The sequence below is a fragment of the Rhea pennata genome, chromosome 10, assembly GCF_028389875.1.
Source record: "Rhea pennata isolate bPtePen1 chromosome 10, bPtePen1.pri, whole genome shotgun sequence".
NCBI classification, from domain to species: Eukaryota; Metazoa; Chordata; class Aves; order Rheiformes; family Rheidae; genus Rhea; species Rhea pennata.
Genome location: NC_084672.1, coordinates 11253349 through 11278050, shown reverse-complemented (window position 1 = coordinate 11278050; position 24702 = coordinate 11253349). Strand labels below are relative to the sequence as shown.

The following is a 24702-nucleotide window of genomic DNA, read 5'->3' as shown; positions in this document are numbered from 1 at the left end:
GCTAAATTCTAATGCAAAAAGGAACCTGTAACCTTCTTCCTCGCAGATTTACCGCGGAGCTCCCGCCCTGCTCACACCAAGGGAACCTCTCCGTAGTTTTCCACCCAGAAGAGACCCCGCGGCGCTGCTCGTCAGCCACCGCGGCAGCTCGCTCGCCTTCCCCACCCGCCGCCGCCGCCGCCGCGGTTCCCGCTGCTCCTGTCAGTGGCCCGGGCGGGCGGCGCGGCGGGAACAACGGGCGGCTCCGCTCCCCGAGGCGCATTTAACCTCTGCGGCGCGGCGCTGCGCGGCGCTGCGCGGCGGGCAGGACGGAGGGAGGGCGGGCAGGACGGAGGGAAGGGGCGGCCCGCGCGGGCCATGAGGCGGCGGCGCGGCGCGGCGGGCAGAGCCCGGCGGCCGCCGGCGGGGCGCGGGCGCGGGCCCGGGCCCAGGCGGGGGCGCGTGTGCGTGTGGCGGCGAGGGGCGTGAAGCGCCCGGCCCCGGCCGCGGCGTCGCCCGCCTCGGACAATGCGCGGCGCGCGCTGAGCAGCGCAGGACGCGGCTGCCGCCTCTCGCCGCGGGCATGAGCGCCTCGGCGGCCACCGGCGTGTTCGTCCTCTCCCTCACCGCCATCCCCGTCACGTACCTCTTCAACTGCCTGGCGGCCGGCGGCAGGTGAGGCGGGCGGCGCCCTGCGCGCGGGCGGGCCGCGCCGCGCCGCGCCGCCTGAGGCGAGGCGAGCCGCGCCGCGCCGCGCCGCGCCGCCTGAGGCGAGGCGAGCCGAGCCGCGCCGCGCCGCGCCGCCTGAGGCGAGCCGAGCCGAGCCGAGCCGCGCCGCGCCGCCTGAGGCGAGGCGAGCCGAGCCGCGCCGCGCCGCGCCGCCTGAGGCGAGCCGAGCCGCGCCGCGCCGCGCCGCCTGAGGCGAGGCGAGCCGAGCCGAGCCGCGCCGCGCCGCGCGGGTATTTTTAGCGCAGCGAGGGGGCAGCGGCGGCGGCGGCGCGGCTGAGCGGGCCGGGGTCGCCTCAGCGGGAGGCGGAGCGGCGAGGCCGCGGAGCCCGCTCCGGGCTCCCGCCCTCCTCTGGCCCCCGAGGCAGCGGCGGGGGCCGCGCGGCCGCAGCGGGCTCCGGCTTGTGCCGCGTCGCATCGCGCGTCCCGGGGCCGCGGGCGCCGCGGGGCGCTGGCGCCTTCGGCCGGCGGCGGAGGAAGGAGCCGCCTCGGAGCGCTGCCCCGCGGCTCCTCTTCGCTCCGTGCTCTCAAGGCTTTGCCACATCTGTGCCCCCCTCGTTTCCCTCCTTCTGGCGGGTGGCTTAACTGGTGTGTGTGTGTGTTTCTCGCCGCTGGAGAAGTGTTGAATAACACTTGCTGGCTTACTTGATCCGTTGCCAGCATTTATTTCAAATTGATAAACCGCAGTGAAAAGGCACCGCGATTTTAGCAGCTGTACCGCTGTCGGCGAAATTCATCACTGGGAAAACGGGCTAGCAGAGGATTCAGATCGTCGAATAAATCAAGAAGCTAGCAGCGCTAATCGTGACTCGGAGTATGTGCGTCTGTATCCCGAAATACTTGATCTTGAAAGTTTTTATGACAGTTTAAAATCAAGTTTTACTGACTAAAAATGTCAAAACTAGTATTGTTTGTTTGTACCCAGTTCATTTTCATGAGGCATAGTGTGCTATGTATAAAATCATATGCCAAATAATTTTAGCTTATGGTTCTGGAGTTTACCCAATCCCTTCTCTCTTTCTCTCCTTTTTTTCCCCCCTTTTTTTTTCTTGAACCTAGGGACAAAAGCAAAGACTGAAACTCCATCTCGGTTTGTCTCAGTCTTAAAGAGAACAAATAGAATCTAGCCATTTAGAGAGAAAAATCAATTTCAAACACACTTTTTAAACTCAATTTTTGTTGAAAAAGGAGACAAGTTTACTTTTATGTCAGATGTTTTTGTACTTTCTTCCACAACGGCTTTACATGCACTAGCGCTAAGCCACCATCTTGAGAGGAAAGGCCTGTTGTGCGGGACCCATCAGTGTTACTGCTGAAGAGTCGATTACTGAGACACTCGGAGCAGTCCTTCCTGACGGGGCCTGAGAGACCTCTACTCCTCCAGCTCTTCTCAGTCCAAAACTGCGAATGAAGCCTAGATCCGTTATTGGTGCTCCACACTCCTGGTTCGAGAGAGTGACATACTTTTATTTGGAAATACGCAATTTCCTGAGTAGATGATAACTTACTGCCGAGGCTAAACTGAAAGTTCCTAATGACCCTTTCTGCTTTGAAATCTGTTTGTGACCTTCACCTCGCATTGGCCTTTAAGTTTTCCAGCATTTTCATTTCTTTTTGCTGATATCAGTATGAAAACTGTTTTTAATCAGACAAATCTAGATTTCTGGGCATGTTGTTTATCTAGCTATTTTAGTATTTTCTTTTTTTAGATGACCACATGTGAAAAGACAGGCACATAAATTCTGCAAAACTACAAAATGAATACTATGACAGACTCTGCAATAGACTTGAAAAGCAGCCTTTTTAATTACTAAAAATTACTTTAAGACTATATACATTTAAAAGTGATATCTTCATTTGAGGATAGCTAATAAGAAAGGCCAAAAAAGCCAAATTCTTTCAGTCTTTTCTTCTTTCTTTTAAATTCTCTTTATTTTTAATGTTGTTTCAGTTCCTGGGCAATTGTTGCAGCCGGACTACTGGTCATGGTTTTTATTGCTCTGTTGGCTCGTGTTCTTGTCAAGAGAAAACCACCAAAAGACCCACTGTTTTATGGTACGTGTTGGTAACAAGGTTCAAAATGTATCCATATACAAGCATAGTACACGACTGCTCTTATACATTGGACATTTCAAGTGTGGCTTCAGAACTCAGTCCTATGAGGTGCTAAGAAGCCAAGAAGGAAGTAAACACTAGGAGACAGAGAGGAGAAGTAATGCATCTCTTTGTGGCCAAAGATCCTCTTTGTGGCCAGGCTTAGACAACACAGGCCTCATATGCATATCTCATCCTGAGTGTACTCAGCTGGGATTTTTGGATCTTTTGGATCAGTGGGCTCCATGGCTCAGTTCCTCGTCTTATCATCAAATCCTTTATTCTCCCATTATCATTAGTTTTCTGTTTTAACATACCTTTGTGATACAAAGAAAGCTCATCTCTCTCCAGCTATTGCTTGATGCTGCCAGCAGACTCAGGCAAACATTTCTGTATTGATACTTTGCCGTAAAAGAATAGAGAAATGATTATTTTTTGAAAGGAAACCTTAGATTTAGGTTACATTATAGCAACAATTCAGAAGAAAAAACATTGCTTAACTGCTGTGCCTTGAACTAGCCTAAGTTTGCCCCTTAAACTGGAAATTTTGCAGTGTGGACCCATAGGAAATTTAGACTACAAACTACCTGCATTTGACCTCTATCATCTTTCTTGTTACGATTCCTAGGCGTCTGTCCTCCAGTGTTTTCAGGAATGCTGAGAAGTCTTAATTCACACTGAAGTCAAAGGAAATAAATACCATATATCTATCATAAATTTCTCATCTCAAGTGAGTGACTATCTAACTTGCCAGATAGGTATCATTTGTGCTTAAACGGCATACAGTTTTCATTGCTCACTTCCAAAAATGGCAAGTCACATTTCTCTCTCCTTTTTGTTGTCCTTCCTCTTTCCGACAGATGATTACAGTCAGGATTGTGTGACATACCTGGTGTGACAAAGCTCGCTCTGAAGGGCTGCATAGTCCCTTTCAGCAGATGTTGATTTTCCACTGAGACTAATGGGGAAATGTACAGATGTACAGGATTTCACATTCTTAAGAATAACTTCTTAATAAACTTGGTGGGCTAAAGACTACTTAAAAAGTACTCAGTTACGTGCAGAAGGTCGTGTTGCACATGAGATCTGTGACATCTAAAGTAGATGCATCTACTTTGATACATATTAATCTCTGCTTGGCCAAATATATCAATCAGCCTGTGAATTAACTGTGTGATTCCAAGACTTTTCACATTCAGTAATTTTTTTATTTTCATTTATAATTACAGTTTATGCTGTATTTGCCTTTACCAGTGTAGTCAATCTTATAATTGGATTGGAACAGGATGGAATTATTGATGGATTCATGACCCATTACTTGAGAGAGGTAAACAATCATTTCGCTTACAATTTTAAATAAAATCTTTACTAGTATTTGTCAGAGAAAAGTAGCCACTTGCACGTCCAAAGGATCTTCTTGAATTTGGTCATTAACATGTTTCGTTATTGTTACAGACAAAGTTTTCACTGATTCCTGTTGAAAAATCAGCACACCTTTCAAGCTCCAACTTTATTTCATTTAGTTCAAGTGGTATGGTTCAGTATTAACTTCTATGGCAATTACACAGACTGTATACAGGTTTGCACGATTTCACATGTGCTCAGCACAAGGGGTGGATGAGTATTGCAATACCTATGTGCTTTACCAAGAAGAAATGTAATTTATCCTTTACTTCTGCTTAGTCACTTTAATAAAAGGAATTTAAGTAGAGTTAAAAAAATGATAGTGCTAGATACTTTGTCAGCAGAATCTGTTGGCTGCTGAATATCAACATCCACCAAAAATAGCTCAGTAAGAGCTCGATATGAAAATCACTGAAGTCATTGAGAAGATTCCATGAAACTTTAATGGAGTGTAAAATGGGTTGGGCCCTACAAAGTTATGTATTGTCATCATTAAAACATTCAATCAATACCATTGTAGATCTCTAGGTTGCTAATTACATCTTTATTTGTTAAACTTCAGGATCTTACCTTTTATTACTGGAATGTAAAAAAGTAATATTTTGATTATGTAGCAGAATATTTGACAGTCATCTGTGGACGAGGAGTTTTCCCTTCTGTTTTGCACTCAGTTTTGTGGATATATAAGCAATTTCATTATTCCTCGTTCCTCCTAAGTGAGGTTTGTGCCCTGAAACATGTCTGCTGACAGTCAAAAGGTGTATCTCTGGGCTGAAAGAACATCAGTTACTTTCCTCAGATTGTTTCCTGCTGTTCTTTATTAATTGGTCATTTCTGACACTTTCATGAATCACTGTATACTTTTTTAAATAAATTTTCTCTAGGGTGAACCATATCTGAACACAGCATATGGCCATGTGATCTGCTATTGGGATGGCTCAGTTCATTATCTGATGTATCTCTTGATGGTGGCAGCTATTGCATGGGAGTAAGTCATTTTGATTTTGTGTGTTGTTGAATTTGCTTGCCTCCTCATACAACCTAGGAAAGGCTTTACTATGTAGTATTTATATTGTGTTTCTAGATTGTTTTGTGCCTTGTCCCAAAGCAATGCTATTAAAATTCCATTACTTTCAGGAACTGTACCCTCACCAAAGTTACCCTTTCTCTCCATTGAATAAAGTGCAACAAATACATTGTGTTCTCTCTGTTTCACTCTGCAGCAGAGTCCATTGCCTGACTGCACTCTTTAATTAGAAAAGGAAAGTTTAAAGAGGATGTACAGTAAAACCCTGTGATACCCTTTTTTTTTCCAAATAACATATTAATCGTAGGAAAACTGTATTTCTCAGCATGATGATGTTATCTCCTCTGTGTTAGAAAGCACCATGCAGTTTAAAAGGCAAAGATTATCTCTAGAGGCTCTTAATGTTCCTTGCAGTTACAGAAAGAGTATGGGAAAATAAGTACTTACATTAAAATTCCAGAGGATAATGCACCTTTTGGTAATAGAAGCACTACCAGAAAAAGAAATATATATATATATAAGTAGTTTGGCACAATAGGTGACTTGTGTAAAATCACACACTCAGCCTTCAGTGAGAGAAACATAATGGCAAATAGCTAAGTATGCACAAATCCTATGCTGCTCATGTGGTAATCTCCTCATACATGAATGTAGGATTTCTTTACGTCCACAGCTTGGAGGCAAGATTCCATAGCTGACTTGTGGTACAGATTTTAAAATGTTTACTTCCTAAGGTACAATTATGGCAATCGGTAGAATATTTGTGGATGATTTTGTGTAGTGGGATTTCAGGAACAGTGCAATAACTTTTTTTTTCTTTTTCTTTCTTTCTTTCTTTTTTTTTTTTCTTTTTTTCTTTTTTTTCTTTTTTTAAACAGACAGAGTTACAGAACCATAGGCCTCTACTGGTTAGGTTCTATTGTCATGAGCATCATTGTCTTTATGCCTGGAAACATTGTGGGTAAGGACGTAATTTACATAATTAATTTTCCCCTGTGAAACACTCAAAATTTAGCATTAAGCTCTTGGTATTTTACTGCAATATTAGTTCCTTTCTGTAATAATATGAAAGAGGAATTTTAGGAACATCAGTAAAAGAGATGCAAAGTATTTCAAAAATTAAATTTGAAACTTGGAAGATAGAGACTAGCCAAAAAATCCCCTTTGATTTCTATTGTTCTTAAGAAAAAAAAAAAGTACTAGATTTTGCTATAACCATATGGCTTTCATCTAAACAAGGTTTATTTTAAGCAATGAGACAATAACTGTCTCTTATTATCATTAAAAATTATAAATTTTATAATGCATAAAATTACTATTTTACTTAAGTCTGACTTTCAAGCATTATACAAAAGGCATCCAAATTACTTTTAAAAGTGAAATCTGAAATTTACTCTATTTTGAAAATAAATTTAATGTTCTTAGATTTCTAAGATAAATCAGTGCATACTTGTGCTGCTAGAGATTATGAATTGTAATTAAAAAAATTTACATCACATTTACTGGCAGGCGGTCCTTTAAGAGCTTTTTTTTTTTTTTTTTTTTACCCAGTAAGTTAGATTTTTTTATTAGCAAAGCTTAAGTTAATAATTAAGTTGATACCAAGTCAACAAGGATGGAACTGACATGAATGTTCATGTGTCCAAATCCTGTGGTCGGCTTTGAAAAAAACTCAGTGTAACCCAAGTTTTTAGGACAGAGGAAAAATATTCATGGTGCAGCCTGGAACCTGTCCAGCTCCCTCCTTTGTAGGTACACACTCCCACTGCGGAGATAGTCAGCAGATTTACTGTGAGAGTATCTCTGCCTCTTTTCTCTATGGAAAGCGAAGAAACTTGTTTTCTAGAGCATACCTTTTGTTTTCCATTTTGACACAGAGGAGCCAGCGTAAAAGGCCCCATTTTACCTGATTTACCCTGGCTGAGGATAGATCTCTGAATTTGTATTTTGTCCTTAAGTATTAGATCAGGCCTGTAGGAGAAATCAGGACTTTGGAAAACAAATGCAGTATCACATCTTTAAAAAATAGATCAGTTCATTTTTTCAAATTTTTAAATGATCCCTCTGTTTTGAAACACATTTCATTATGCAGTTTCAGAGCTCTTCCATCCTACAAAGCTATGTAGTATAGTGACTGAGGTAGTTTTCTGCTCCCTCCAAAACAATCTAATTTCTGAGAGGCTCTCTCTCACCTGTGGCTCTACCACTATTGGACGTATGATTTCAGCAAATTTGCATGTTGGTTTAATAGCCATTCCTAATGTTTTATATTTGTTACCATAACTGCTTCATGTTTTATGTTCCATAGGATGTATATATGTTTTTTAACTTCACAGGTCCTTCATATATCTTATGATTATTTTTTAACAGGAAAATATGGAACAAGAGTGTGTCCTGCCTTTTTCTTAAGTGTACCATACATTTGCCTTCCCATATGGGCCGGGTTCCGAATCTATAATCAACCTTCAGTGGCTCGTGATACTCCAGTCAAGGTAATATTATTGCATTTAAGTTTTGGCTAGTGTTATGAAGACTAAAATGTGCTTACTGTTCCTACTGAGTTTTACAGGTCTCTCAGTGAGAGTGGAATGTATTATAACTGTACACTGTTATGACAATGGCTGATAGGTTGTGTAGACACTGTAAAAGTATCCATACCAGAAGAAAATTCATTAAGGTTGGTTAAAGAAAAAGCAAAAGTATCATCTCAGCTATACAGTAAAGACTCAAATTTATAGATGTTATTGTCCTGCCCCTCTCTATTTATTTAGTTTGTGATATTTTCAATTTCTTAGCTATAAAATGGAAACAGTGGTACATCCCAGCTTCATAAAGCACCAGAAAAGCCTTATATAAGCTCTACAGAAAAGTATTCTTCTTCAGATGATTTACAGATTTCACACAATTTAGTAATTTCTTTTTGAAACATGGATTTCGCAATGTTAGATTTTAGAGCTAAGATATTCGTGTATTAATATGCAAATTGTTTACACACTTTCTACTTTTCCAAAAATATGTTTATCTGTAAAAATAATATTTACTTAAAAACTGCTTAGGCATTTGTCTTTGATTTTAATAGTTGGGCTGTACTGTGATTGCTAACTGAGCAATCAAAAAAGGTGGCAATAGTTCATGCACCCTTTTTTACCCCCCAAAAAAGTCCTGCAGTACAAAGTACAGAACAGATATTTAACTCTTCATTGCCATAAGCAAGCCAGTTTATTGCCACAGCACACCGTATCAGTTGCCAGTAATATAATCAGTTAATATTTTTGCATCACAAGAGCTCCTGAGTCTCAGTCAGGTCCATTCTATAACTGAAAATACAGACACAGATGGTAGGAGATAGCTCCTATTCTGTAATAGGCCAACAATGTGCAGGGACATATTCTGTCGCATAGAACAACAGCAGATGATGCACTTCCATACATTTCTGGGAAAACTTGTAAGATGCCATCCATCCAATATCCTTGAGTAGGAAAAAGGAGTATAGATAGATGCTTGTGCCTCCTGAGGTTTGAAAAACCACTACTGAATCATCATTTTGGGGGCAAATTCCTATGAAAGGCAAATCAGGGAACACTTCAGATGCCAAACCCTATGTACCCCCCTGTAGAGGCCTTTAGGAAACCACATGTCCCATTGCAAGGAAACTTGAGCTGATTTACATCAGGGAGTCCATAATTCTGGGCCAGAATATATATTAGGGGAGAGATGTTAACAGTAGTTACAGGTGGTGATGGCAACTGTTTGCCGTGTGTATTAGTGAGAACATCTTTGCATGGAGGATGGGTGGAGGTTTCAGTTTGCGCTCTTAGTATTGGGAACACTGCAAAAATTGCTGTTACAGGAAAATATGTTACGGACTGCTTATTTGCTGAAATATAGCCATGTCTCCTATGCTAATGAGGAGCTAAACCATTTACCTAGGTTCAGTATTTTACTGTGGTATATATTTTGGAGAAACTTACTTTTTAATTGTATTTTAAAAGACAGTGAAGAAAGCTGGCAGTCTGAAAATTTAATATTGCACTTCTTAGTGAATCCTTTTTTTGTAAACCTAAGCTTCCTTGCTCAGAAGGTCATAAAAGAGCCTTGATTCCTTTCACTGAGTCTTCCTACCCTCCTCCAGTTGTTTCTTCTTTAGGAAAGACGTATTTTTTGTTCACAGCTACTTTATGCTCCATAGCAGATGATTGGAGTTGGGAATTTATAGCTGGATTCAATAACCATACATCTGAACAGGCCTCTACATCTCAACAGGACTATTAATGATTCTTTAAAAATCTTTTTATGAGTGGAAATCCTAAATTATGTATTGTTTCCTGGAAGTAAGTGTGCATAATCCTACCTGTCAATATAACTGATTATTGTCAATCCTGAAAATATTTAGCTCTCTTTCAATAGATCATTTGCATTTAGCTATAAAATAAAAATTTTGAGCCATCATTCTTCAAAGTCAATATTAAAGGATTTAGCAGGAAAATGTAATAATGCTTTTAAATGTGATAGTGCAAATATATACAAAAATACTTACATGAAGACAAAACATGCTGGCTAAGCTATCCATTGCTGTGATTTTATTATAAACTAGTTAGTTAGAAAAAACACTGAAGGCAGAGGGAAGACATAGTCAAGTTTTGGCTGTTTTCTAGTGAAGGAGGGTGCATGGGAAAGGGAGGGAGTTATGCCCTCCTTTAGAATCAAACCAAACTGTGCTACAATATTCCACAATGCCTAGCAGACCTATCTGCAAGTGTGGTAGCTAAGGAAACAGTTTTGCAGTAATTTTAAATTCATTAACAAAATTAACACCATAAATTCCAATTTGCATCTGAATTTTGCAGGGACTGACCTCTATGAATAGCATACAAGATTATTCCTAATCCTTAAAACTGATCATGGAAGGAGCCTCTGAGAAGTTATGGAAAAGCTTTTCCCTGGGAAGTGAGAAAAAAATGCTAACTGTGCCTATACACTTCCTTGCTACACAAAAGCAACAGCAGGGTTGGCAAGATATGTGCAGAGTTCAATGTTGTTTTCAATAAATGAGAAACTAGTACCACGTTATCTCTGCTCTGCCAGTATACTTAACATGTAATTCATTTTAGCATGTATTGGCATGACTTTTGCTGTGTTAAAAGAAGGGAAATTGAAATTTACTCAGTAGCTGAGGTCTGACATTGAAATGCTGCTTTTGGGACATCTCGTCTTTCAAATTCTTGGTCCTTCTGCTTTGTTAAGCTTTGTGTTTTCATTTTGTTTGTCTAGGTGGACACACATGGAAAAAAGGTGTTAGTTTTCTGTACCCTGGCAACTTAACAGACTGACTCTAGCAAAGTTTGTTTCCACTATTGGCTTTGTCTCTAAGACCTCTAAGTACAAAGTTATGCTGTAGCTTGGTGGTCACATTAAATAGGTAGAGCCATATAATACACTCGTTGAAAGGAGGAGTGATAAACTTAATAATTAGACAGACTAGAGAGAAAATATTTCAACCTGTGAACTTGTCATTATTTTTGATAGTCCACATCTGAAAATTACTTGCAACTCAGCAGCCATATGAAGGCTTTGTCTTTCCTAGGAATAAATATTAGAATATAATTTTTTTGCAGGTAATACTATAAACATTCCTACAGTAGTATTTTAAATACTGTGAAGTAGCACAGGTTCACGTCATAATTACTGCCCAAATAGACTTATTGTTCTGGTATGAAAAACAGAAAGGATGTGGCATAGAACTTTTCCTGAAACATAACCTTTTCAAAATATAAATAGTTTGATTAAAGGGATGACCTATGTGTATAAAATGGCCTTGTTTTTGTTAAACTACAATTCATATCATGTAGTTCTTAGGAACTGTGCTTGCAAGATTTGTTCTCCATTTCAATAACTTTACTGTATCTTGATCGTGAGTGCTTCTAATTATGCTTCTACATCCTAATTTTTCTTCAGTGCTTTTGGAGACAATACCATAAGTATATAACAGGAAGGAAATAAGATTTTCGTTTTTGCTGTGTGCATGCCAAAACATGGCTAATAAAAAGGAAGAGGAAATGAGTAACACATATAAATGAGGAAGTTTTCCCCATAAACTGCAGAAAGACACTCTGATGTGCATGTAATTTTGGCCATGAATACACAGTGCTGAAAGCGTACCCAAAATGATTTCTGTGGTTCCTGTAAGTTTTACCATGTAGGCAAAGAGATTTCTTTTTATTGCTCTTCTATCTTAGATATCTATATGGCCTCTGTTACCGTAGAGTCTTAACACCTCTCATCTGCATGCACGGTGCTGGGGGAATCCTGTTTTATGGCTGGGGAAAGGAGGCACAGAACAGATCAGATCCAGTACTTTGGTACCCAACTCTGAGGAGTCCACGGACAGTAATAAAAGAACTAGAAGTGGGTTTTCCACATGCTAGGTACACATACACCTTTCATTATGTACTCATGTGTTACATATTATGATTTATTATTTGCTCACTGAACTCGGCAATCTTGAATGGCCATAGAAAAGCTGTTCTTTCATCCCTGTGCAAATGATATTCCATTAATTTCAGTATAGTGTTGCAGCCTGCTGAAGACAAGCCTGCTCACGGTCAAAAATGAGATGAAACTTCATTTCTCTGTCCTTCCCAACAGTTCTTGTAAAGTGTATTAGACCCTACTTCAAATGTATGAGACAAATAAACCTACACATCTAGAGGTTTTCTACAGAGGGACATTCAGGAACATGAAATTAATTCAAATTAATAATAAATGTGACTTTAAATGAAGTTAGTTATTCTCTAAGCATTGTGTGAACTCAGAGTTAAAACAGTGTTAATTTGATTTAGCCTGCTTTGAAAGTGAACTAATTATATTAAAATGGTTTTATTTGGACCCATCCATTTTTTAGACTTGATTCAGATTAATTTTCCTGATTGTGACATACAGAAAATTCTAAGCCACATTTTTAGATGTGGCTATCTTTGTCTCTTAAATCAGAGGAGAAATAGGGTAACATAACTGAGAACTACTTGCTTCTCTCATGTTTTACCGCTTGACCCTTCTTGTAGGGACTGACTTGGAGATAAATGCATGTCATTGGGGATGTGTTACTAAACAGATTCTATATTGCAGGTGGTTCAGGAAGTCCAGAGGAAAGGACTCTTAAGACGACCAGTAGATTTAATCTTAGCTGCATATCTCATTCTAGCAACGGGGTTTTGCATATTTAGGGGCATGGTAAGTTAAAGGTATTTTAATATTTTGGTCTCTGATTTTCACTTAAACTTTTGATTTCTTTTTCCTAAAAGGGTGCCTGTGTGAAAAAGTATGTACATTTCAGTCAAGGGAAATTCTTTGACTTTCAGGGTTGGAGTAGGCCTTAGACATCTAAAGGACAAACTGATTATTTATGATTACAATTACTGTTGCTTTGCTTCCCCATCTTATCTGTGTAAAGTATGTTTTTCAAAAGAAGCTATATACACAGTAACAAGAGTAAATAGCATCCGAAGTGTAGATCAACACAACCTAAAAGGTTTTTTGTTGGTATTTTACATTTATGCTCATGAACACAGAGGCAAGCCAACTAAATGAAGTCTATATTCATGTCTTTCTAAACAGAGAAATATAGCTAAACTCATATAGGAAAGCAAACCAAACCAATTTCCACCTGAAAAAAAAAAAACCCAAGTTTTGTCCAAGTTACCTGAATTTATACACATGCTGTTTCTACTTACCAACAGTTGATTTATTTTTGTGTTTTTTAAGCATAGCTGATAGATTCAAAATTTCTGAGGGAATGAAATGGTATTAAAAATGCTTGTTGAAGTAGGTAAATCCAGGAGTAGGTAAACCTAGTTTTTTGTCAGCTTTAAAGCATTGGCTGCCTTAAGCAAAATAGAAATTGTGTAACATTAAGTGAACAGTCCTCAAATGTTTCAGCATTTAGACAACTGCCTGCTTGCTTGATTTGTAGATCTGGTCTTGTCTAGAATAACTCAAGTAACAGGTGATGAAAGGTATCTGTAGCAACATTTTGTTTACCCAGTGCAGATAGTCCTTTTGTGGTTCTGCTGCTCACATTAGTGTTTATTTTATTGCTTTCTTTTTCTCTGAAAACTTGCCTCTCAAAAATACTTCACATTTTTTTGCTTCTAAAATTTTAGATTGCTTCATTTCTTATAGATCATGATATGCCAGAGCACTACAGCTGCAGGTTAATCACCTGTTTTTCTGTAATTTCACTGTAGGAAGAGATACCTCATGCTCTGCCATCTAACTTGATTCTGCAATCCCACTTCTCCATTCAGAACCTCTTTTTTTTTGGGGGGGGGGGGGGGGGAGCGGGAGAGGGGAGGTGTGCTAGTGGTCTTTTCCTTATGCATGTCCTCTACCAAAGCAGGAACTGCTTCACTGGCCTTACTCCTGCCTACAAGGATCAGCTGAACATCTCTGTGTAAGCTACAATAACCTTGACTTTGTGAAATAGTCAGTCAAGTGTAATACATTAAAAGCAGACCCAGACCTCCTCCTCCAATGGCTATGCTGGAAAAGAAAAAGGAGGAATACCCATTGTTTGTAAATCTTTCTGTTTTTCCTCAAAGCCACACAACAAATACACATGAATTTAAGTTGTGCAAAACATACTGTCCAGCCTTATTGCTAACTTCAGCATTAGTAATGCCTTGCTAGAAACATTACTGTGATAGCAATTGACACAGATTGCTAACTCATTTTAGAGCATACTTTTTGCAGTAAGATTTCTAAGGGCTACTATGTAAAGCACTATGCTTACAGAGGAACTAGGTACTGTTCATGCTTACTGGTAATTTTGTTCTCTGTATAGGAGTATAAAATCCAATAATCTCTCATTTGCCATCACCTTTAAACGTTTTTTTTTAAAAAAAAAACACTTGTCTTTGAAAGCTGCATTGCTCTCCACTGCTGCTTTGCTGCAGTGCAACTTTGGACTACATCTGTATCTTGCTACCCTGAAAATGGGTGCTTAACCTGAAGTTTACACTCTCTGAGCAGTTTTCCATTGGAAATCTCATTTGTTAGGATCAAAGCCAGATTGTCAGAACAAATCAATAATGATTATACTTCTACTACAGCAGAGTCAACTGACTGTATTCTCTTCCAGTGAAAAATCTTTGAAGTAGGCTGTTAGCATTTTCTATCAAGCCCTTTGAGCAGAAATGGAGAGGAGGCTGTGTTTCAGCCTTTATTGGTGATCAAATGGACCACCTTTCCAACAGATTTTGAGCAAGCCTCCTGGGTAGCAGTACTGCAGGCAACTACTGAATCTTTAGGGCTAATAACGGGTCTGGAAATTCTGTCTGAATATGAGGAAAAATTTCTTTATTGTGAGGGTGACAGAGCACTGGAACAGGTTGCCCAGAAAGGCTGTGGAGTCTCCTTCTCTAGAGATATTCAAAACTCACCTGAACATGATCCTGTGCAACATGCTCTAAGTGACCCTGCTTGAGCAGGGGGGTTGGACTAGATGATCACCAGAGGTCCCTTCCAACTTCACCATTCTGTGATTCTGGGTATCAGGTTAGCTCGTTTTAGAACAAATTCTTTGTTCACAGGAAGTTTTAAAAATTCTTCTTAGATTGCTCTGGATTGCCCTGCTGAACTCTGCCGGCTATATATCCAACTTCACGAGCCTTATATAAAAGATCCTGCTGCCTATCCTAAGCTTCAGGTAAAGCATTGACTGTAGAGCCTACAGTGTTATAAAGTGTTTTCTTAACTGGCACAAAGATGAAGTCATGGGTTTTTATAGCTGACACAATGTGTGAAGTATTTGTTCATGGCAAGTTAAACTGTAATTTGCCCTGTAAATGTAATTCACATATTCTACTAAACAACCATTGCAGGGCACTAGTTTTTCACTATGATAAACCCAACTTGGATCAAATCAGTTATCTAGAGTTATTCATCCTAAGTACTCAGGCCTCTTTTAATATAGTCTGTAAAATAAGTCTTTTTTTTTTTTTTTTTTTAATCATCATCACCCTTCTTTAAAAGGGCAATGCAGACTTTCAGTCTGGAATAATGAAGCAAAAATTAATGTAGTAGGACTAGAGTCCTTAAACTCACTTTATGCTTCTGTCTTCAGTGACACACTCCTTTAAAAATGATATTTTTTTTTTACAAAGCCTATTTACATGAACGTTGCAGAGGAGAGAGTAATTTCATTTAGGTTTCTTAGTATTTGCAAGGTTGTCTTTCTTTTGCAAACCTTGCGGTTGTATGGGGGCAGTGCCTGAAATGATAAAGTGCAGAACCCAAAAAGCTCTGGTGGACCTGTTCTTGGTAGGCTTGAATGCATCTCGCACTCCAGAGGTGGAAGTGCTATGGAGCTTGAGAATTGGGCACACACCTGTTGGACAGTGAGTTAGGTCAAGCCAGGTTTAGTGGCATGGCCTCAGAGACGGAAAGGGGGGTAGGAGGAAGCATGTCCCAGGATGAAGGGGATTTGGGTGGGACAAAAAGACAACAGACATCAGTATTAGTTGAGGCCATAGGGGAGCTGGATCCAGTTAACAGCATCCAGGTACAAAATTCTTCTCTCAAGAAAGTTATAGCTGCAAAAAGGCCTGGGAATCATTGCTCCAAGGAGTGTGATTCTTGAATAGTCTCAGTTCCGCAGTCAGCAGCTGTCTGATTTTTAAATGCATCTCCCTTGTACTGCAAAGCAACTAATGTTTCTGTTTAAAATGCAGATGCTGGCATACATGTTCTACTCTGTGCCATATTATGTGATTGCACTATATGGCCTACTGGTGCCTGGCTGTTCCTGGATGCCCGATTTAACCCTTATACATGCTGGAGGACTAGCTCAGGTATTTCTTGTAATATGTTCACTCTTGAGTTGCTGGTGAATACATAGAGAACTACAGAATGCATAAGGGGCCCAGTGCTTTACCACTATCATGCTGATTTTTGCCTTGTAGCTTAAGATAACTTTTTATATCTATAAAGAACTAATTTAAGGAAGTGTAGCATCCAGCTTATTACATGTCTCTAATGGCTGCATTCTTGCTTTGGTAGACTTTTCCTCTTTGACAAAATATTTTTATTGGACTCATTTAAACTTTATAAAGCATCATGTAGTCTTTAGCTGAAGCCATGAAGAAAGCCTGTTTCAAAGCTGTAACAGTGGACCATGTTAAAAAAAATCCATAGTATATGTTGACAAACTAGGTAGTTTGGAAAAACTAAATGAAAAGAGTACCTATGAGTCACCTAAATTAGACAACATTGGTTGAGGATCTTGGTACAGCAGTGGAAACATCCCAGGCAACACATTACAATAACACTAACACACGCTCACATTCCCAAAGGCTTACCAAAGATCATGCTTTCGTAACTCATTCTGCTTTGCTTCTCTTAAGTGATCATAGTTCATTACTAGTTGTTGCTGATGAGTATGAGAAGACTAAAAGAAGAAAGTCAACAAGAACTAGTGAATTGCCTCTCATATCATACAGATAAACATTTGACATTTGAGATGGTAACAACTAATTGATTTGTTCTGTATGTAGCAAATGAAATGTGCTCTGAAGATCCAGACAATGTAGAAAAAACACGTATATAATCCTGTAACAGTAATGAGAACATATGAACACAGCAGTAAGTGTAATTTGAGTACTGCTATTAGACAAACACGGACCAGCACTTTGTTCCCCATGCCAGAGATAACAATCACAGATACCAACTGCAATCCAGTTTAACTGTCCAGTAAGGACGGGGGAGTGACTGTTTATTTTCTGTTTGTGAGCAACTACCACAGAGAATGAGATGACTTTTTGTTTTTTAAATAGCTTATACAGAATCTTGAATCATCAAACTATCAGAATGGGATCTGGCAAATATATTAATGGAGAGTTTATGATACCTTTTGAGCATCTAAAACTTTATACTGTGTTTGGCCCAAATCTAATCTAAAAAAAGCACAAGACAACTAAAGTAGGCAACCCAGCATCAGGAACCTCTCTCTACTGACAGACTGCTTGGGTTTCATGAATTCCCCAGGCAGTCAGGAAAGAAACCACTCATTATAGATTATTTATCACAAGGGAAAGTCAAAACATGCTATCAAAACCTTGCAAAATTACAAAAATGCTCATTCTCAGACTGGATTTTTTTTTTTTTTAATGTTTCCCATAACACACACTTCTTTTAAATGGCATTTTGTTAATGGCATCTTGTATCTGTATGATTAAGCTATGCAACATTTTATTGCTGAAGCCTAAAAAGATATTCTCCATTGTCCTTTGTGGCTTGGTTTCGGGATAATGCTAATTTATAAGTTACACAAGGAGGGGAAAAGCTATTGGTAATCCAAAGCTAATGCTCATGTATTTCCGTTCTTACTGTTTGAAGCTTTTCTTGGGCACAAGCAAAAACTCTGTGGGTTGACAAGAACTAACCAACTAGAAGAACAGCATGTTGTTGCACTCCCCCAATATTTTCCTGATTCAAAAAACCCCATCTTTAAAGTGTTTTTTTCCCCCTGTTGAGTTTCTTTTTAAAAAAGTTGAGTTAAATACCACAAAAGCACTTCCCAATACTTAAATGCACTGCAGAATGAACTTCAGAAATTTCATAACTGAAAATGACTTAACTCATTTGACTTGTTCAATTGTGAGCAACTCAGAAAGAAGTGTGTGATGTATAATGAATTGAGGGCTCACTTTTAGATATTTTTTTAAGCCATTCTGAGTCACAAAACACTATTTCTACATTTGTCTACACTTGCAATTTTATTTAAAACATACATAGTTTTTGAAACATGTTTTGTCTTCTCTTATGAGCACAGGCCTGAAAAAGGTAGAACACTAAAGATGGAAACAGGAGGCATTGCCCCATGTGAACTAACACCGTTTAAAATTTTTTTAATTTAAAATGATTTTTTAAAATTATTTTTAAGAAATACATACTTTTTGCAGATAGTCTCAAAGTGCCATGTGATACATCTAAACAAAGAAAAGAGTGTGTGAAAGTGCCTAGCCTTTCATGGCATAAAGGGAAATACCCCTTTTAATACTTGGTGTTTTTTTCCAAATCACATACATCTCAGTTTGAATTATTCTGTTACTGATACTCAGACTCCAGAATAGGTTGGGACACTCTGGGCTTTCTGAAGCTGTAGAAACAGCTTTTTAAATGTCACAGGACTAAAGTACCAGGAGCTTTGATTACACAAAAGGGTTTGAATAGCCTCTGTGAACTTGATGAATTGGTGTTCACCTGTGCAAGTGAATTGTGTGAGAAGAGTTCCAACTTCTTGAGCCATACTGCTACACATCACTCTGCTTCAACTCCTCATAGCCCCCTTCCCTTCCCTGCTCTGAGATGTGGAAGGTTTTTCTCTCCTTCTCCAGCCAATTGTTTTACTTAATCCTTCAATCTCTGTTTTAGCTAGTTTCTGCAGTGCCTCTTGTCTACAAGGGAACTAAACCCAAGGAACAGATGTCACCAGGTTGCCTCCTCCCTGCTCTCTGTCGTGGCCTTTCTTAGGCTCATTAGACCTGGGCCAAACCCCTCTGAAATCTCTAAAAAATTTTATCTGATTTTAGTAGGTTTTAGAGAAGGAAGACTCCAAACCTTTTTTCAGGCCCTTCTCTTTCCCTAACTGGAGTGCTTTCTTGATTGCAGGCCAACTCCAAGTACTGCCTATGAGCAATCTACAGCCAGAATATGGTAAAATCTAATCCCAACTATTTCATACAGACAACAGCTAAATTAGTTCCAGGCATATGGAAATTGCAGTTGTTGAGTTGAACAGCACTAGACCTCTTACAGTTGTTGTGGAATGGCCTGATTGGCAGGCTGACCAGTGCTTCAAGATTTTAAAAAAGTTTGGACATTAGAGAGAGAAGGCTGTATCAGAAGTTTACCTGAAACAACTTATTTGCTTAATTTTTCATCCAGAGTTTGGGTTTCTGATCCTCATCATTCTTCACTGAAAGAGGTTTCAATAACAGAAAGCACCAAGGAGTAGCTTAAACTACTCATCTTTAATGCCAGCTCAGTGCAAATCAGGCATAGTGATCTGGAATGACTAACAGCCCTTACTGCTTAAAGCTATGGATTTGGTGGGAGTCTGGTATGTGAAACAAGAACTGGTTTAGGCTACTAGGGAATGATTTAATATACCCCCCCCCCACACTCTCCAAAAAAGAAAGAGATTGTAGACATTACACAGTTTCCATAGAGGTAAGTCAATTAAAGAAAAAAAAAATCAGTGTGGTGACTTGAACATACCTGAACATCCTCCCTGATAACAGAAGAAGAAAAGCAAGGTGTTAAGCTGACAAACAAGTCTAATAAACAGTAACTTCTCCATATGGTGCCTCATTAGCCAGTAAAACTCTATTTGGACTGCAAATAGAACAAAAGGTAACAGTCATTCCCCCCCCCCCCCCCCATGCTGGAAACTCACTAATGCTTCTTGGCTTTTGCTGTAAGAAAGAAACCACAAAATACAGCCTAGACCTTAAAGCCATCTAGGAGGCTTTGGGAATTCTGTGTCTGAGATGAGAGATTCTCCCAGAAGCAGAACTACTTACAGTACTTTCTGACAGGGCTTGTGACCTTTTCTCCAAAGTGCTGCTGGCCATGCTCAGAGCCAGCAGGACCTTGTAACCCAGTGGCACTTCCCTATAGAAAGTATCTTGTTCACCCCAGAAGAGGCCCTAAAGTACTACAGGGAGGCTGTTAGTACCTACATAAACATCAGATGGCCCCAGGCCTCCTACTCTAAGCCAGATGGTGGCCGTCTAACTCCTTGGGAAAGCGTTACCTCAAATACTGTAGGCTGCCTGCTCCGAGATGGCTCCCAAGGTGAGGAAAGGTAGCAGGTATCTGAGCAAGACCACACAGGCACCTAAAGCTCTGAACCAGGGGAGAACAAATAAGCTGCTATGGACAAGCTGACTTATTAGGCTGATACAAAAATGCTGCTGATAATGTGCCCCTGAACATCTGTTTACTGAGTAATAGGTATTTACAGAAACATGCTAAGTGGCACTCTGCTGAAGTGTGCTTGTGGTTGATTTCTTTGATTACTGTGTTTCCTAGCTCAGGTTTGCTAGATCAGCTCTCCCTCTTAAGTGGGAGTGGTTACAACCTCCTAAAGACCAATTTGCTTTTCTGTTTTAACATATGGTCTCAGCCTAACCACTTGCTTAAGGGGTGTTTATTAAGACACCTGCACTGTATTTCACTATTAACTTTGCTAACCATGAACTGAATTGTGTTTGTGAGTCCTAAATAACTCCTGCTGAAGTCAGAAGAGCAAACACGATTTGGCCAGAGTGCACTCCACTGTATTTCTAAAATCCTGGCATCCCTTTCTCCTGCTCTGCTTCAGATCAAATTGCTGTTTATCTTCTCAGAGTTCCCTCTCCACTGCTAACTAACTAACTAAATTTGGACACACAATAGTTAATGTGAATGAGCTGTTGCTTGAAATAGTAGGTAACAGATGGAGACAAAAGACAGCAACAATTCTGGTGCTTCTAGCTTTAAATATTTGTTTATGCTAAAAATATGCTTCAGCTCAGCAAGGTTCTCTGCATATAACCTTCACTGTAAACTTAACCTGCACTTCAGAACTGCCTGCTTCCAGCCCAAAGGCCAAATTTTGCAGAAGTTTTGTGAAACCATCAGGAGTTCTGGGATTAGTATCTGCAAAACTGAGTCTAAGATTTTTTTAACTTTTTTTCCAAGTTTTTATTTTCTACATGTATTTAGAGGGAGTGCCTGTTTGTTTCTTGTTGATGCCAAACAACTTCCAGATAGGTGGGTGCGAGTCCTACCCCACTGCTGTGCTGAGACGGAAGAAAGCAGGTCTCTGCACTGATGCATGCTTCCCGGGCCATTTCCCTGGGGAATAATCAGGGACCCTGTAGCACAAATTATCATCCATTAGCCAAGGACGGAATCCTACACATGGTGTTACATCAATGACTGAATGCCTGTAGCTCAGACTGTATTTTTATACTGCTGTGCAAAAGTATAATAGATAATTCAGGAATAAAAGGGTTGTCTTGGAAAATGTCACTGGAGATGCATACTTGCATGCAGATTATGCTGTCTTTCCAAAATATACATCAATTTTACCTTTTTTAATATATACATTATATACAACCACAGGCTCAGTTTTCCCATATTGGTGCTTCTCTTCATGCTCGAACTCCTTACATCTACAGAGTCCCTGAAGAGGCAAAACAGGTTTTTCTGATATTGAACGTAATGTATGGGATTCTTCCCCAGCTGTTGGCTTACAGGTGTGTCAACAAGCCAGAGTTTTTTATGAAACCAAAACAAGAAGAAAAAACGGAATAGCGCCACTGCTTTCAGTTCCTCTTTTTGGCTGTGTACATAACTGGCTTTGGATGTAACTGGACTAGTCAAGTGAAACCCAAATGAAGTGTGTAAGATGTGTAAAATTGCACAATTGTGTGAAGCTGCGCAGTCTGTTTATCCTACTCAGAAAAGGGAAAATAAAGACAACTGCCTTCAGTATCACTTCTCAACATTTTGAATTTACATCACAGTAAATAATAGTTCATATAGCTATTCTTAAGCTGTTTTGACATTTTTAGAAATATTGCATGGAGTTAAATAATAATGATGTCAGTGCTTTGCTTCCATACACTGAAGGATATCAGTGTTAGCAATTCACAAACAAAGCTACTGTAGAATTTTAAGATCAATGATTTTAAAGTGTCAAAAATTAACATACATAACTCTGTCACATGCACATGTTTTATTTGTCAAAAAGTATGTCTGGTGGGTCAGCCTTGTTAAAAATCCCAAGAAATCTTTTAAGAATCAGTCAACTCTCATGGTAAGATTCCATATATGATAAGCAAATCATATAGTTTTGTTAATACTTTTAAGGATTCAATTCTGCTTAAAAGACTACTCGTCTGTTTAAAGTTAAGCATGTGCTTATTAGCATTTCTGAACTGGGCATGTGCTCAGTACCGTTAACAACATCAGCCCTTACACAACAGCATGCATTTTCAGAGAGGAGGGGTTTTTGCTGTGTTTCTCTATGCAGCTACTTTTGCTAATGATGTTAGGTCATAAGCAAGTAGCAGCAGACACAAAGACCTTGGTTCATGTGGTTTATGTTTCCGTTTGCAATTTAGAACTATTTCTATGACTTCTGTGGGTGTTTATACTAAAAACAATACATTTAGTGCCTTTCTCACAGATGAAATTAGCTGATATATTTCAACCAGAAACACTTTATTTTGGGGTGTTTGATTTTGGATGTTTTTAGAGAATTTTAATTTTCTTTTTAAACCTATTCAATAACAAGAAAGTACCAGCTCATGCACATGCATGTTGCACCCTACACTGGGGGACTTTCAAAGCAGAAAGAAATTCATGCTTGAACACTCTCCAGCTGAACACTGAGTTCACAGAAGTGCTCAGCAGAGAGAATCCATGGTTTCATACCTCTAGCCAAAGGGGCAGGTCCAAAATAATGACAACATCTCTCAGTCAGTGTTCCTTGGCAAAAAGGAGCTGATGAAATCATTTCCTCCAGCACCCAACCTCCCTGGTGTGGACTCCCTCAGTATATGCTAGAATTCGGGACAGCTCCATGCCCAAATGTCTTCGCAAGAAAACAAACCCAGAGCTGTTGGGCATGCTGTCTCCCAAACAGATAATTGAGCCTCTGATGTTACTTCTAATGTTTTTAAAGAAACTTTGAATACATTCAAGGTGAATTTAATAACCTCCTGTTATCCAGAAAAGGCAAAGTACAGAAAAAAAAATAAAGATCTCACCTGCACTTGTATCTATTATGGTCAACTCATGTTAACAGAATGTTTTGCTTTAATACTTGACTTACATTAATACCTCACATTATTACACGTATGAAGCCAAATATGACGCTAACTTAGTTGCTTACAACCTCAAACCTTACTCCCAATACACATTCCAATAAATTTATTCTGTAAAAACAATACATTTTTTTTGATTTCTTTTTGTTTTCTTTTTTGTTTTTTTGTTGTGTTTTTAAAAGTTTTTTACAGTAAACTCGTCAACTACAAACCTTGAATACGCAAAAGATGTTCCAAGGACAAGCATAACAAGGATTGATAAAACCAGACTAAATATGTTTTCACAATAAAAGCTGGCATAAAAATAAATAAAAATCTCTATTATCACAATAGCAACAATAATGTACACAGAATAATGGATTTGGAATGCTTACTTACTAGTCTAGTTCTATTTCCAAAAGGAAAAAAAAAGCCAGAATGACAGCATCCTTTTTTAAGCCTTTCATTATTTAAAATTGATGTTTTCTTTTGGTTTCCCATAGGGTTCTATATCACAGTAAGCTTAAAAATGGAAAGCATCCAAATGAATGATCTCAAATTGTGTTGGCATTGGAAAAAATCCTTGTATTAATCTAAAGAAACACAAAAAGACTTTCACTAACTCCACATATAGGAACTAAGTCAGATAGTGTACATTACATCATGATTTTGAGAAGTATTAAGAGTATAACTAGCTAGGTACTTCTAATAAGGAAAGGTATTTTATTACATTATTGAACTTTGCAATGATCTCAAATGAAGAAGTTTTTCTTTCTTTCATGTTGTAAACTGATTAAAAAGTAAGAATGGATATAGGGCAAGTTAAAGTTATGTCTGTAGGTGGAAAATATTCTTGTAGCATTGCATGTAGGGGACTTGTTTCTATGATTTACTTATTTTTAAAAAATGCTGATTTAGAATGATTTAATTTGGAGTTATACCTTTTCTATTTAGAAAAGGAATGAATCTAAAACATGTTCAAGTATGCAGTATCTTCATAAACCTCAGCCACTGGTAAAGGGCAACTTCATGCAACCAAATAATATGAAAATCAAAAAATAACCCTTAGAAAAAAGGGTAAAATGTCATTTCTGCAAACACAACAGATAGGAATGTGAATAATGTGCATACAAACTGGGATGCTGTTGATGATACTAATGAACAGATGTGGTGACTCATATCAAATCCAAGAATATTAGACAACCAAACATGTAACCTTCTTGTGTTTTCCCTTAATATTCAGCAGTCATTATGTTGGTTAAGTCTGAAAGAGAGAAAAAAAGAGAACCATATTTAATGTAAGAAAAAGCAGGCTGCAGCAAACTTCATACACTTCAGACTCCCAGGTACAGTAACTACATGGTCTGTTTGAGCAGAAATATTTTTTCTAGAGAAAAATGCTTATGTTACATCAACTAAACATACCGCTACAAAATACAGAAGAAGAGAGTTTAAAAGTAAACATTTAGGGCTTTATTCAAATAAGCAGCTTTAGTCATGCACGTGGTTTTTGTTTTCCCCAATCATTTAATTAAGAATCTTGCAGTAGAGTTCCAACACCACCAAATTTGGAATTTTTGCATTACAGTACATCATCGATAAGCCTAATGCAAAGGG

General features: G+C 39.1%; 2 protein-coding genes across 7 annotated transcripts in view; one reads left to right on the top strand and one right to left on the bottom strand.

The window, feature by feature from the left end:
* Positions 1-456: 456 nt before the first annotated feature.
* TM6SF1 (transmembrane 6 superfamily member 1) overlaps positions 457-24702 on the top strand; it is a 32314-nt gene continuing 8068 nt past the window's right edge. Inside the window, exons 1-11 of one of the 6 annotated variants that reach the window (XM_062583592.1) lie at positions 457-654; positions 2657-2760; positions 4029-4126; positions 5088-5191; positions 6109-6191; positions 7601-7722; positions 12356-12460; positions 13623-13679; positions 14841-14933; positions 15958-16077; positions 18896-21488. In XM_062583592.1, coding sequence (XP_062439576.1) covers positions 563-654; positions 2657-2760; positions 4029-4126; positions 5088-5191; positions 6109-6191; positions 7601-7722; positions 12356-12460; positions 13623-13679; positions 14841-14933; positions 15958-16077; positions 18896-18919 — 1002 coding nt within the window. In that variant the 5' untranslated portion in view covers positions 457-562 and the 3' untranslated portion in view covers positions 18920-21488. Of the gene's footprint in view, positions 655-1396; positions 1520-2656; positions 2761-4028; positions 4127-5087; positions 5192-6108; positions 6192-7600; positions 7723-12355; positions 12461-13622; positions 13680-14840; positions 14934-15957; positions 16078-18895; positions 23230-24702 lie in introns of those variants that run through there. The other 5 variants (XM_062583589.1, XM_062583588.1, XM_062583591.1 and 2 more) reach the window with 5 other exon arrangements.
* The window catches only part of HDGFL3 (HDGF like 3), a 39502-nt gene continuing 37282 nt past the window's right edge, over positions 22483-24702 (bottom strand). The window contains exon 6 of the mRNA XM_062583596.1: positions 22483-24349. Within this exon, the coding sequence (XP_062439580.1) occupies positions 24344-24349 (6 nt within the window). The 3' untranslated portion in view covers positions 22483-24343. The remainder of the gene's footprint in view (positions 24350-24702) is intronic.